Here is a 14,944-nt window from a genome sequence, read left to right on the forward strand (position 1 = left end):
GATATATCAGAAAGCTGGCGAAAGTTTCACTTCGCACAAGGGCTTCACATTGGGTTGGAGGGGAACGGGATGTCCCACTTGCAACCTCATTATTTAGTACTTATTGTTAGTGGGAATTGAGCTTCATAGATAACATTAATTTTCTTTTTTTATAAAACTTTCTTCTTCTATTAGAAATAACAAATATTTTACCGCAAAAAGAACCTTTAAACTCACCCCAAGATATATACTAGACCAACAACTTGTCACGTCTAGTCGTTGTCTTAGTTTCCCCAACACCTTATGGTAATTAATTTTTGTGTCCAACTTTTCAATTCCGAGACGCGGTTGTCCACAGCTCAGACACACTCAGAACCCCGTCCTCGGATGACAGATCACCGAAACCACTTGAACCATACAGAGCCTGTCGACCGAACTCAGCCAAAACTGAACTTGGCCCGCAAACCGTAACACAAACCCAAAGAAACTATAACAATAAGGACCGGAAATTAAAGTGTGAAAGCGGCAGGCAGGAAGTTGCCTTGATTACGAGTCTAGAAGGGAGTGAGCGAGCGAATAAGTTTATGTACCTCACTCGGTTCGTATCTCACAGTTCACAGTTCGCATCTGACAAATAGAAAAGTTTACAAATGCATTGCAACTGCTGACACAGACAGAGCATCATTGGCGGGAGGATGGGAGGTGTCAAGGGCTTGGACGTCGTCCCTGATTGAATGTTAAACATTTAATTTAAACTTGTCCAAAGGCAGGGATACCGGGATAAGGATAGCCCCAAAGCCCCCCCGCTCCACCCCAAAAAACAAACCAACCGAGCTGTTTAGGAACTATCGATACATAGTTTATAAGTCACCTATATTGTCATCTTTATATTTGCTATACCTACTAGCTTTAGAATCCACAATTTGTATGCACACACACACACCTATCGTTAAGTTCCACAAATGTAAATTTTCTTAGTACCAATTAGACAGCGAAACTGACAAGAACATATTACTCTACAGTCCACTACTCATTCGTCTTGCCGGTTGGGGATCATTGTTTGGTCCTTCGCATCCGGATTTGTTTTGTAGTTTACTGTGCATTGGTTCTCATTTGTAATTGTTTCTCGGCATGGAGCAATTAAAAGCATTGACAAAAGGGCGCGCCAGACTCAAGGCCAATATCACACGGAGCTTGGCTTGGGCTGAGGACGCGCAACATTCGAACGCCACACGGGCAGAGGTGTCTTCGCGGCTGGAGCATCTCAACACAACATGGAAAGACTTCAATAGATTTGGTGATGAAATAGCTATGCTCGACGAAGTAGATGGCTATGTGGATCCGGAGCATGACAACATATTCTACGAGGAAAAATATCTAAGGGCGCATGCATTACTTTCGGCGATGGTAGGTACAAGACCTAGTCCATCAATTGGGAACAGTGAAAACGGCAGCGGCGTGCTGCAAAACAACGACGCAATAATAAGTTTGCTACAACAACAACAACAACTCTTCGAGCAGTTGGCGGCAAATCGAGCCACTGCAAACATGTCGAGACCTGAAGGAGGAGACGCCTACGCGGCGAATTCAGGTAGTGCTCAAATGGTAGGGGCATCAGCTCAAAGCGAATTGCCTAAAATTCAAATTAAACGGTTCGCTGGCAATTATTCAGAGTGGCCAGCTTTCAAAGACATATATGAGAGCACAATTCACAACAAGGCGAATTTGACAAATACGCACAAATTTCATCATTTGAAATCTCTTCTGATCGACGAAGCTGCAAATCTGGTACGACATTTGGCTATTACGGATTCAGCTTACAACACTGCGTGGGAGCGACTTAATGAAAGATATAATCGTCCACGGCATATCGTGAATTCACTATTGGAGCAGTTTATGAAGCTGCCAACAACAACAAGGTCGGATACAGCAACATTACGGAAGGTGTCAGACGGCGCCAATGAAATAGTGCGTGGTTTGGATGCCATAGAGGAAACAGGACGAGACTGTTGGATCATCTACTTGACGCTGGAGAAGCTGGATGCAGATACTCGACGCAGGTGGATCGAGCGCAGTGTGGAGACAGACTCACCCACACTGGAGGAATTCTTCAAATTTTTGGATGCACGTTGCGAGGAACTAGAGCTCAGCAAGCGTGAAACAATCGGAGGCAAGACTACAGCCTCAATCGGTGACAAGGGAAGGAAGGTCACACATTCGCTGGTTGTACTTGAAGGAAACAAGTGCAGCAAATGTCATTCTACAGAGCATCGTCTGTATGGATGCCAACAATTCTTGGATATGTCAGCAGGACAGAGGTTTTCGTTTGCCAAGGAAAACGCTCTATGTTACAATTGTCTGAATCCTGGTCATGGGGTCAGAAAATGCAAATCTACGTTCAAGTGCAGACAATGTAAAGGTCAGCATCACTCACTGTTGCACCTGCAACGCACGCAACAGGCTATTGGAACAATCTCTCAAACTGGTGAGGATCAGGAGGATCCTAGCGCACACATTTCAACGGTGGCTACGAGTCACATCGCACAAGCAGAAGGTTCTGCAGCAATTGTATGTGCACAAGGCAGTGCAAATTCACAACAATCAACTGGATGGAACAGGAGCACCTTGCCTACGGCCATGGTCAACGTTCGCAACGCAAAGGGAGATTTGGTAGCATGCCGACTCCTATTGGACACGGGTTCAGAACTGTCGTACATATCTGAGCGCTGTATACAAACACTTGGTTTGGCTCGTACGCCATCACGCATACTGGTTACGGGAATTTCATCAACCCAAGCAGACACTACAAGGGGATGCAGCACTATAAGCATCCAATCCCGTATTTCGCAAAATCAGCTGGTAGTCCAGGCTCACGTGCTTGGAAAGATTACGTCATCATTGGAAAGGCAGACCATCGACGCGTCTGTACTTCGAGTTTTCAACGATCTGCAATTGGCAGATTCGCAATTTAGCACGAATGCCCCAATTGACATTCTTTTGGGCAGCGAACACGTTTGGAGTGTTATAACTGGAAGAAAAATCTACGACGACAAAGGAAAGCTCATTGCTATATCATCAATTTTCGGATGGGTAATTACATCACTGCTTTCATCACGCGCATGCAGCGCTACGGCACTTACAACAACAATAGACATCGATGCTTATCTCAGAAGGTTCTGGGAACTGGAAAGCATACATCGCAAAGCAGAAGTTCAACCTGAAGACGAGGAGGTGGAGAAACACTTTCTTGCAACACACACTCGAGACAAACAAGGCAAGTACATCGTGGAACTTCCGTTTAAAGTATCCGAAACACAATTCGCAGATACACTTCAAGGAGCGCTGCAGAGGTTCAAATCAGTTGAACGACGTTTAGCACAGAATCAACAATTACGTAACGACTACGTAAAGTTCATGAGGGAATACCAGGAGCTAGGACATATGCGAGAAATCTCACCGAGCGAAATTCCCAAGGGTAGGAATTTCTACTTGCCACATCATCCCGTATTGGGTCGGAATCTTAGAGTGGTTTTCGACGGCTCATATCAAGACGCCAAAGGCATGGCATTAAACGACACGCTCTCAATCGGACCGAGTATTCAGCGAGACCTATTTGCTGTGTGCTTGCGATTCCGTATGTACAAATACGTCTTTTCAGCGGACATAGTCAAGATGTTCCGTCAAATATGGGTGAGCGAAAAACATAGAGACTATCAAAGAATCGTATGGAGAGAGGATCCCTCAGATCCTATCAAGCACTTCCAACTATGCACGGTGACGTATGGAACATCATGCGCACCATTTCTAGCAGTCAGAGTGCTAGAGCAACTAGCTGCTGACCATAAGCACGAGTTTCCGAACGCAGCAAAAATCGTGTTGGAGGACTTCTATGTCGACGACGTTCTCACTGGAGCAAATAGTGAGGATGAGCTGCTACGCAACAGGGACGAACTGGTCCAACTGATGTCCTGTGCTAACCTAGAGCTCGGGAAATGGGTATCGAATACCAAACGCATCAAATCGGAGGATAACACGGATTCCTCACAATCACCAGTCAAAGTGCTAGGGCTGCATTGGCACCCTGGAGAGGACACATTGTCATACAATGTAAACCTATCGGAAGACCCTCGCTGCACCAAGAGGCAAGTGTTGTCGGATGTCTCACGTATATTCGACCCTCTCGGTCTATTAGCACCAATCGTAGTTCAATTCAAAATACTATTTCAAAAACTCTGGCTGTTGAATTTGAATTGGGACGACGAACTACCGAGCAAACTAGCAAACAACTGGCTCAAATGACGAGCTGATCTGGACAACCTTCACAAGCTCCAGATACCGCGCTTAGTTAAAAGCGACAAACAGAGAATCGAATTGCACGGATTTTCAGATGCATCCACCAAGGCGTACTCAGCGGTGGTATACAGCCGAGTGGTTAACGACGATGGAACCATTTCGGTCGCCATACTTGCTGCAAAAACCAGAGTGGCACCTTTGAAGCAGCAGTCTTTGCCGCGCCTGGAACTATGTGGCGCACTTCTATTGAGTCAACTTCTGCAATCCATAAAAGCTGGACTAATGAACAACGACGTAACGATCTACGCATGGAGTGATTCGACGATAGTCCTGTCATGGTTATCGTATTTACCAGCCCAACTCAAGACGTTTGTTGGGAACCGCACTTCAGAAATCCTCGAAACCATCCCGAAGCATGCATGGCGGCATGTAGACTCAAAATCGAACCCAGCGGATTGCGCATCCCGTGGCTTGGGAGTATCCGAGCTCATTGACTTCCAATTATGGTGGAAGGGTCCTTCATGGCTGAGGGACAAGGAACAATTCTTGGAAAGGTTGAACAATACTCATAACTGTACTTCTCTTTCAGACAAACGCATACAAGACGAAGTCAAAACTACCTGCCTAGCTGCGCAGACGAATGTCACGACGGACAACCCATGGGATAAGCTTCTCAATCGCAACTCATCTTGGCTGAAGCTTATACACACACTTGCTTACGTTTTGCGCTTCATTCATCGCATGAAGCACCCATCTTCGAAACAAACATCGAACTCTCTAACGTTCGATGAGATCAAGGCAGCAAGGATTCGGTGGCTGCAACACGCTCAAGCTGGTTTTCAACAGGAGTTCCAGTTGCTACGCGCAAACAAGGCTCTAGGGAACCAATCTCAATTGGTCAAGATCTCACCAATCATCGACAAGGACAACCTGCTAAGAGTAGGTGGACGAATCCAACATTCGCAGTTGTCAGCAGAGGCGAAGCATCAGCAGCGTCCTAAGTGGACCACGCCAACCCCTAACATTTCGATCGGCAGCGTTGCGCTCGTCAAGGAGTCCAACACACCACCAGCATTATGACATCTAGCGAAGGTGATCGACACTTTCCAAGGAAAGGACAATAAGGTTCGAGCAGTCCGGATCATCCGGCTCAAAACCCGGCCAATAACGAAAATTGCGAAACTACCCAGTTCAGAAACCGTGTTTCAGGGTGGCCCGGGATGTTTAGGAACTATCGATACATAGTTTATAAGTCACCTATATTGTCATCTTTATATTTGCTATACCTACTAGCTTTAGAATCCACAATTTGTATGCACACACACACACCTATCGTTAAGTTCCACAAATGTAAATTTTCTTAGTACCAATTAGACAGCGAAACTGACAAGAACATATTACTCTACAGTCCACTACTCATTCGTCTTGCCGGTTGGGGATCACGAGCTGCAGATACGGATTTGAGATGTAATTTATGCACGCACATCAATTCAAATGCATCTAATTTGGTAAACAGAGAGGCATTAGGGGCACCAAGTGCTGGAGGGGCACATCCTAAGGAGCCTGAAGACGTTGGGATGCCGAGTTGCAAGTCACACCTGCCTGCCTCTCGACAGACAGACAATCGGCTTAAAATAGTTTTCATTTGTTTTCGGCGGCGAGTGCAACATGTGGCATTGCCACCGCCACTAAGTAGCCCCAGTCTGCCTCATCAGCATCTGTTTAGGGATTCATCCTCTTCCTCTGCCTTTGCCTCTGCCACTGGCGCTGCCAGTGTCTCTCCACAACCCACAATCTCCGATCCTGAACCACATCCATTCCAGTAGTTCGTCTCGCCTCGATGGGTGTACATGCAGCTCATTTAGTTGACATTTATTAACGTCACATAGCGCGCAATGTTTGACAATTAATTAGGATGCCTCAGATGCCGAGTGACGGGTCTTGAGTTGCCACATATCTAGATACAAATACGATTGTCTTACCAGATACAACTTGAACTTGAATTTAAAATAGCTTTTGTTTGGGTTTTCAGAGTCTATTTATAGAACAGGTCTAATTTATAAGTGTTTGTGTTTCACTTTAGGCTGAGATTATCGAGTGTTTGTTTAAGAAAAAATTTGAAAAAAAGATTGGAGTTTTTATCCCTATAGACCATATAGAAAAAAGGTTGTCTTCTATTTTATCAGAGATGGCATTTAAAGATCAAATTCTTTAGAGAAAAAAATTCAGTCTTGGACAAAAAGATTACTTTTCTGAAACAAGTCTCTTAGAGGCATAATACCATTTAATCATATAACCAAAATAATGTATATTTTTACGTTTGAATCATGTATTATTTGAATGATTTTCTTATGATTTCTTTTAATCTCAACCACAAACACCCAAAAGAATTCATTTTGGCGATCGCCCCAGGACGAATAATTTTAATCTGCTAATTCAACAATCATTCAATTTTAAACCCCCTTAGGAGACGACTCTTGTGCTCGCCACCCACTCTCCTCCTCAGGATTTTTTCCTTTTTTTAATCCTGCTTGGAAGGAATGCAAACGAACTGGCCTGAATCACAGCAATTTTCAAAGTAAACACACAGAAATTTTTTCCTTCGAGCTGCTGCTGGAACAGAGTGAGAAAAAGCAAACTTTTATTTATAAAACACTCGAAACGGGAAAAAATGTCCAAACTGTTTTTCGGGCATATTGACGCAAGGATTTTCCAGGCCAGCAAGATGGGTGGTTATGTGGGTGCGGCGTCTGGGTTGATGGGTGCTGGTGATGCTTGGGATTCCTCTGGAAATGCAATGTGAAGAGATCAAACAGTCGGCTGAAAGCCCTACGCTTGGACTTTAGTTTGTTTTGCTTTTTCTATTTTTTTTTTTTTGCAAATGTCACATGAAAAATGCGTTTGCTGTTTGCCCAAAAATGCCGGCACTTTGCATGGCATATCCACCCACCCAAATATCGGAAAAGTCGCACTCGTCCTCGCCCTCATCCCAGCCTCCGGTGGATGACATCCTATTCTTCAGTTCCACCAAGGGTGGTGGTGTCGGTCTTCTTGCACGAAATTTCCATTTAATGTGTTTGCCCAAAGTATTAAAAGGCAAACGACGATTGAGTATCGGAAAGTAGTAAAGCAAAGCTGGAGGCAAAAAATGAGGCACGAGTATCTGGGGTGTCCACTCCCATAGAGCTCTGGAGTTGCAGCAGTCTTTAGCAGTACAGAGAGAAACAAATTTATTGCTGCATATATCAGGAAACTAATATAAAAACTATATAATAATGAGCCATATAAAGCAGAAAGAATATTATAGAAGCCAATATAGTTTTGGGTTTTTTAAAGAGGCTTTTAATTGTTTATAGATTGACAATAGATTCATAAGATTGGCTAGCATTCAATTAAAATTTCTAAACCAATATTTTATTGCAGTGTATTAAGAAGACCCAGGGGCGAACTCCGAACTCCGCCGGCTGACTGCTGAGTGATTGCCATGATAAGTGGCCCATTATGATGCCAGTTTGCACAGTGAGATTGCTCTGCGCTCCATTGGAGTTCGCCAAGGCATCCCGCTTTGGACATCCTCCCACCCCAAAAACCCCTCCCTGTTCCGATTCGCTTTTAATGCATATCAGAGTGGCAAACTTCTGGCCAAAAAGTGCGTCATTGTCCGTTCTTCGACCAGATTCTACTGCTCCTCCTACTCTCGAGCTCCAGCGCCAGCTCCAGTCCCGGCGTAATAATGGCCAGTGTTCTTTTCGCAACGTCTGTTGACAAAAGACATTTAATTTTGCCCAGTTTGTCTCGCCTCCTGTGCGTGAAGTATAGTACGAGTATCTGTATCTGTATCTGGAGCTGAGCAATAAAGTTAGTCGTTGTCGTGGTTTCTTTTCAGATGCTTTTTTCGAATGGCCCTCGTCGTCGGGTCCTTTCTTTGCTCGATTTTTGGTCTCCGCCGGCTAGCGAAAACTTTGATAAGTGAAATTTATAGTGGGTGCTTTGTGTGTCCACAGTGATGGATACACGGCAAGAAAAAGTTATGTAGAGTAATTATTTATTGCCTGGTGAATGTAATTCTTAGTCTACCAATGAGATCTAGGTAAGGATTATAATATATCCTAATTAAAACCCTTTGATTGCAAACTATTTAGTACTTTTTTCAGATGTAGCAACTAAAGACACAAGAATGTCAGACTGATGGCGCTCTTAATGTTTTATGGCATCCAGTTGATGTTTATTATTTTCCGCATAAATCAGTAGAGCAATAACATGGCAAAAGGGAACAACGATCCTGGAGAGATCCGTTCAGCGATCCTATACAATCAATTCCACTTCCCGCATTCCAATACCCATTTAATTTTAGAACCTTCTGTATAGCAATTTAAATAGCCCCGAGTTGCAGTTCCACCCCCGGAGCCGGGCTCATTAATTTACGTAAAATCCACTTAACTTCTTTCCCGTACGCAATAAATTCCACAACTTTGCGCCTCATCAACCCAAATGAATGGTGAAATTCGGGATGCGACAAAGTCAGACAATAGAATAGATAGAAATCTACATGAAGTAGACGCCACGACGCCGCTTAAATTTCGGAACATGTGGTGTTATGATGAGGTCGGGGAATAGCTACCAACCAACCAACCAACCCACCACCCACCGGTACGGTAGCCACCCACCACCACCAAGGCCGCAGCCACCCCAAATCCTTGGAAAAAGGGTGCATTGATATGCGTAAGCGAAGCAATTTTTTTTAGGCTGCTTTAGCCTGGGAATTCCCCCGGAAGAATTACGTGCCGGTGGAATACGGAGCCCAAAACCCATGCCAATGCATTGCCATCATTTCAGGCAATTGTCAAACAAAACGTGGGGGTGGTGGTGGGCGGATAAATTAGATTTTTACTTGCGCGCAATTGCATAAAGTCCTGAGCCGGGACCAGGAACACAGGGCCCAAAAGCCCGACAATGTAATCCTCAGAGGACTTCCTCGTAAATATTCATTGCACACGGCCAGGCGTTTGAGCTTAAAGTTCTATCATTCATCTCCCCATTTCTAGCTTTTTCAAGGTCTTTGCCAAATTTTGGGGCGGCGGCAATTACATTTTCACCACCCACCCAATGTCCTTGGCGTGCGCTCGCCACCCCCACCGTCCCCCAAAACGATTTCTTTTGGGGTTGGCTGTATTCTCGAAGGGTGTCGAACTATAAATTGTACCTTTTGTTGCAGTTTTTTTTCTCCATCGCCTTGATCCCCCTCGTGGTGGGATGTCTTTAATAAATGTTTGGATGTTTCGTTGGGAGATTAAGTGGATTCCGTTTATGGCATGAGTAATGATGGATGCATAATGCGCACGTATGTGTCAGGTGTCGGGGGGTGGAATTTATCAAGTGGCTATGTGGCTGCGGCTGTGGCTTGGCCAGAAGAAATTGGTAATACAAAGCTGAGCAAATATAACAATCTTACTAGAAAATGATAAAATGTTTGGATTAAAGTGTATAACAAAGAAACAAGAACAATAGGCAGAACATGTGGAGAATCTTTCTTCTTGAAGATCACAAATTATTAATAATTGCATTGTTAATAAATAATCTTCAATATAAACAAAGAAGCTTTTGTGAAACATTGATACTGCCTGCTTGTAAACCTTATCACTAACAGATTGCATTATCAGTTCAAGCTATATTTGTAATCTAATTACAAAGATCACAGTAATAGTTCCAGTTAGAGAGTCAACCTATTAAGACGCTCCATCGAGTGTTACTAAAATGTATTCAAGTAAAATATTAAAATCCTCGGCAACAAAGCCAATGATTCAGATACAAACGCTGGGAGCCGACTGGGTGCCTTTAAGCCAAGACTGGACCAATCGATGGTGCACTTTACCCGAGGCTTATGACCAAGATTTTTCGAAAAGAATCCATGACTTCGAAACTAGGGAAAGTGATGTTTTTGTGGTGACATTTATGAAATGTGGAACGACCTGGATGCAGGAACTGGCCTGGCTTTTGCTAAACAATTTAGATTTTGAGAGGGCCAAGTCAAATTTTTTGCTGAGACGTAGTCCCCACATCGAGTAAGTAATCTTGCCGTTGAAGTTATGGTGAAAAGAAACCCTTTCTTTGCAGACACTCTGCCATAGACAACAAGGTTACTGTGGATAATATATCCATGTGCGATCAATTGAAGGATGATCGCCGTCTTATTAAAACACATTTACCAGCCCAATTGCTGCCAAAACAGATTTGGTTAAATAAAAGAAAAATCATATACGTGGCTCGCAATCCAAAGGATGTTTTGGTTTCTTCGTACCACTTTCTTACCGGCATAGGACTCTGGCAGGGAAGTTTGGATGAGTTCACCAATCAGTTTATCGAGGATCGGATAATATTCACATCGTACTGGTCGCATGTTATGGATTTCTATCGAATGCGTCACGAACCTAATGTGTTCTTTATCACTTACGAAGAAATGAAAAAGGATTTGAAAAGCATAGTTTCAAAATTATCCAAATTTTTGGAGTGCAAGGAACTAAATGAAAATGAAATGGAAAAGTTGTTAGAACACTTGTCATTTGCAAATATGAAAGGTGGGTTATAAATAAGATATAGAACACTATATTATAGATTTTGTTTTTTAGACAACGAGACTTGCAATCCCACTGAACTGATAAAGAAAGTTTTTAATGTAAAAACTGATTTTCAGTAAGTTATGAAATCTTTACTTCGATTCCTTTTTTATTGATTATTAATATATTTATAGATTTATGCGAAAAGGAGTCATAGGGACCCACAAAGATGAATTAACACCTGACCAAATAAAAACGGTGGATACCTGGTCTTCGAATTATTTAAAAGAGTATGGTCTGATTGAAAATAATATTTTTAGTCATTTTTAGTCAAAAATTATATTATTTTGTAACAACTAGTTCATAGATCTATATTCTAGTTCCTTTCTCCTAATTATAATTTCATGCTTTAGTTTAAAGTGTGAAAAATATTATAGAGAACCATCAGTTGCTTGATGGAAATGAACGATTCAATGTCTATACAAAACACTTACTGGAGTCAGTTGCCGTTTTGGAAATATTTGGGCTTCTTGGTTTGGACTTCCTGTGTGCTTTTCCTCCAGCACAGGGTGTTAATCCAATGGGACGGACTTATGGGAGCCATTTCACAGACGGACTGGGGTAAAAATGGCACTGCCTCCTGGCCAAGTATTCCTTCCCATGAGATTACGGCTTATTCGAGTGGATGGCAGAGATACCAATACAACGCCTGGCTGGCTGAAAGGATTCCCCTGCGCCGATCTCTGCCAGATTTTAGGGACAAGCGTTGCCAGAATTATACATACGATGAAGACTCGGATGAAATGAGACCAGCCAGCCTGGTTGTGATCTTTAGGAATGAACAATTAATGGTTCTATTGCGATCCTTGCATAGTTTGGTGTCCAGGACACCGAGGCATCTATACCATGAACTTCTTCTGGTGGATGACCACAGTGATGCGGGTTTCTGGAAAGAGGAACTATCTGTATTTTTCTTCGACACCTACGTGCGGAGGTATCTCTACCCCAAAGCTAGAATTTTTCACCTGCAGGAACAGGTGGGCCTGATAAAAGCCCGGGTGTTCGCCGCGAATGAGGCCAAGACGGAGACTTTGGTCTTTGTAGACGCCCAAGTGGAAGTGACTGCGGGATGGCTAACCCCCTTGCTGGACAGCATTTCCGAACAGAGTCTTACCCTGGCCACCCCAGTTCTGGATCGGATTGATGAGCAAACCATGGAGTATCGACGTTCCAGTGAGAAGCGAGCCATCTTCGATTGGAGTCTGAGCCGGAGAGAAGTTCCCCTGACCAAGGCGCAAAGCCAACTACTTCCGAAACCCTATGAAGTAGCTCTTATGCGGAGTCCCGTGTTCGCCATATCCTCTCTTTGGTTTCAGGACCTGTCCAACTTCGACAAGAAACTTCAAGGATTTGGAGGAGCGGAGCTTGAGCTGAGTTTCAAGGTTTGGCGAAGTGGAGGACGTGTTGTACAAGTTCCCTGCTCAAGAGTTGGCCACTTGGAACCAAGGGATCAGGACTACCTTAGACGGTTCGGAGATCTCAATGTAATGGGAAAAAATAAGTCCATGGTAAGTATAGAGTCCACACCATTTGCAAGCTCCTCCTCAGGTTAATTGTGCATGTTTTCAGAACCTTAAACGCATCATAGAACTCTGGATAGAACATCCCACCTTGAGGGCTCTAATCTATTCTTACCTGCCCCACCTTAAGAATAAATACGAGGGTGACCTAACTGAATCCAAGAATTTGTATAGGGAATACGGCTGCCAGTCCTTTGTGTCCTTTGTGCATAATGTCATGCCGGAGCTTCTTGATATTGAACCTAGAAATCGTACGGATCGTGGTTCAGGTTCTATCAGACCCTTTGAACTTGATAATAGTTGTCTCACGGTCAATAAGAAATTTTATCGCATTAGTATTGAGCCTTGCAGAGCTACTAATATCCACCAAAACTGGACACTCACCTACCTGAACGATCTGCGGCTGAGGGGCATTTTCTGCGCAGAAGTTCGACAGAATCTGACATTGGGATTGAACTTTTGCCACACTCTAGGTGGTCGCCAAAATTGGCATTACGATGCAGTCAACAAATACTTGGTTAGCAGTCTAAAGTGCCTAGAACTGATGGATAATCAAAGAATTATAATGGCTCCTTGTAGAAGCAATAACACCAGACAGAAATGGGTATTCGAACATCCCAACCAAGATTTATTTTAGGCTTAATTTTAATGTTTAATTTTTAGTTTAATAAACAATGGCATTATGAAATATTAAGAGTTAAGGAATTAAAGACTATTTAAAATAAAATTTTTAATGTTTCAATTCCAAACACATTTTCAATACATTATCCTGGCTTGCGTCAGTGATTCCCGTGTACAACCAACGTTGTTCGGTCAACGAAGAGTTACAGGGTCTCAAAACGAGTTTCCTTTTTTGGAAATCAATATGAAGACACTTTTGATTGTCAGTTATGAAGGCCTTGTCCTGGAAGCTGTACTGCCAGTGATGATCGAAAAATTTATTGATACATTTCGAAGCTCTTATCCTGCTATTTGGACCCACTTCCAGACACATAACTCCTAGCTTCAACTGACACCGATAAGTCAGTGTCCAGTTTTCCAGAACAGTGGTATTACACTTCTTTAAGATGAGCTGGCTGCCTCTGACGGATAGACAAAATATTGGAGCCACAAATGGAGAAATCTTACCAAAGGCCAGTCTTTTGAGACCTCCCCTAAGGAAAGAGTTACTGGCAAGAGCCACTTGACTTCTGTACCAGGCGAAAGACTTGCAATTGAGGCGCCTTCGCAAGTTTCGCTGCTTAATCAGTCCGCCTGAAGATATATTCCTCAATCTGGGGGCAAGTCGGTATACACTAAATTTGAATTCATCAAACCAGACTTCAATTACTCTCTTGAAGTTCTATAAAAAAATAAATTAATAAATAATTGTTAAAATAATAATAGCCATACCTTTCTTGTAACTTTATTTGCATTTTTGTTTGGAGCCTGCTGGACTTCCACCTCACTTTTCTTGTAAATAAATCCGATTCGGGAACAGGTGGCTGTTAGGATTCGTCCTCCACATTGCCATGCCTTGAGACTGAGTTCGAGGGCATCCCCGCCGTTTCCCCGGAAACCTTCATCCCATGCTCCCAGATGCCAGAACCACTTTCTATCTATTGCAAAAGCAAATCCCTCTAACGATGGAGTTGGATAAGGATCCGGGAGCTTCGAGATACTAGCGTTATCCAGTGGGAACCAAAGCCGCTCTAGCAGCCAGTTGAATCCCATTTGGTCATGGAATTCCGATCGTTCGTAGCCAAAATTTTCAGTGGAGATCGTGTCCAGGACTGGTTCAGTGACAGTTTTTTTGTTTTTTATTAGGGGCTCCAGTAGAGGGGGAAGCCAACCCTTAGTAACCTCTATGTGGGCGTTGAGGAATACGAGGACATCTCCCTTTGCTCTTTTGGCGCCAGTTATCCGGGCATATATTAAACCCTTTTCTTTTTTATATTCGATCTGTTTTACCTTTTGAAAATTGGCAGATATATACTTATGGAGTTCTATATCGGAGGGACCATCGTTAACGATAATTATTTCCCTGAGAATACGTGACGAAGTTTCTCTTTGAATACTGTAGAGGGTTCTTAGTAGAGTCTGCGGATGTTCCAGATTGTGGGCTATGATTATACTAACTGATACATTTTTGGGTAACGTATAGTTTATGGTGAGACAACTGAAAATAATATCTATAGAATAGTTATATTTATGAAATATATATTTAAACAAAACCCACTCCGTATCTCTAAAGTCCCCGAGAGGTCTTTTCAGCGAAATTCTTTCCGACAACCAGGCATTGTATTCGTATTTATCAAATTTTATCTCAGCGTCCAGGATGTCTCTTCGGGTCATTAGCAGGTTGCTACTTAGTCCGTGATCGCCAAGATTTTGGATGACGTATAGTTCGTAATCAGTCAAGGGACGAAACACACTGTCCGTGTACATGAACCAGATGATAATGGTTATAATACTGTAGACAAAACATAATGTAAGGCAGGTGGATAGCGAACCGAATAGTATCATTCCGATCTTCTGAAGCACTGAGCTATACATTTT

General features: G+C 43.1%; 3 protein-coding genes across 4 annotated transcripts; 2 read left to right on the top strand and 1 right to left on the bottom strand.

The window, feature by feature from the left end:
• The first annotated feature begins 1,110 nt into the window (after positions 1 to 1,110).
• Positions 1,111 to 5,352, top strand: LOC123257071. Its single transcript, XM_044714510.1, has 3 exons — positions 1,111 to 1,386; positions 1,873 to 4,144; positions 4,367 to 5,352. The coding sequence occupies exons 1-3, from the start codon at positions 1,111 to 1,113 to the stop codon at positions 5,350 to 5,352; spliced, it is 3,534 nt and encodes a 1,177-aa protein (XP_044570445.1).
• Positions 5,353 to 8,019: 2,667 nt separating this feature from the next.
• On the top strand, positions 8,020 to 13,043 carry LOC6506725 (putative polypeptide N-acetylgalactosaminyltransferase 12). 2 transcript variants are annotated; one of them, XM_014909399.3, is made up of 4 exons: positions 8,020 to 10,334; positions 10,387 to 10,847; positions 10,899 to 10,962; positions 11,021 to 11,300. In XM_014909399.3, exons 1-4 carry the CDS (start codon positions 10,027 to 10,029, stop codon positions 11,154 to 11,156), a joined length of 969 nt encoding a protein of 322 aa, XP_014764885.3. In that variant the 5' UTR covers positions 8,020 to 10,026; the 3' UTR covers positions 11,157 to 11,300. The 2 variants fall into 2 exon arrangements, with proteins under 2 accessions (XP_014764885.3, XP_044570852.1); XM_044714917.1 differs by lacking the exons at positions 8,020 to 10,334; positions 10,387 to 10,847 and adding an exon at positions 12,456 to 13,043 and having other exon boundaries at positions 10,909 to 10,962; positions 11,021 to 12,394.
• On the bottom strand, positions 13,037 to 14,941 carry LOC6493249 (putative polypeptide N-acetylgalactosaminyltransferase 11). Its single transcript, XM_032454067.2, has 3 exons — positions 14,625 to 14,941; positions 13,799 to 14,564; positions 13,037 to 13,748 (listed from the first exon to the last, which is right to left on the bottom strand). Exons 1-3 carry the CDS (start codon positions 14,939 to 14,941, stop codon positions 13,137 to 13,139), a joined length of 1,695 nt encoding a protein of 564 aa, XP_032309958.2. The 3' UTR covers positions 13,037 to 13,136.
• Positions 14,942 to 14,944: the final 3 nt, after the last annotated feature.

Source organism: Drosophila ananassae, chromosome 2R, assembly GCF_017639315.1.
Source record: "Drosophila ananassae strain 14024-0371.13 chromosome 2R, ASM1763931v2, whole genome shotgun sequence".
In the NCBI taxonomy this organism is placed as follows: Eukaryota; Metazoa; Arthropoda; class Insecta; order Diptera; family Drosophilidae; genus Drosophila; species Drosophila ananassae.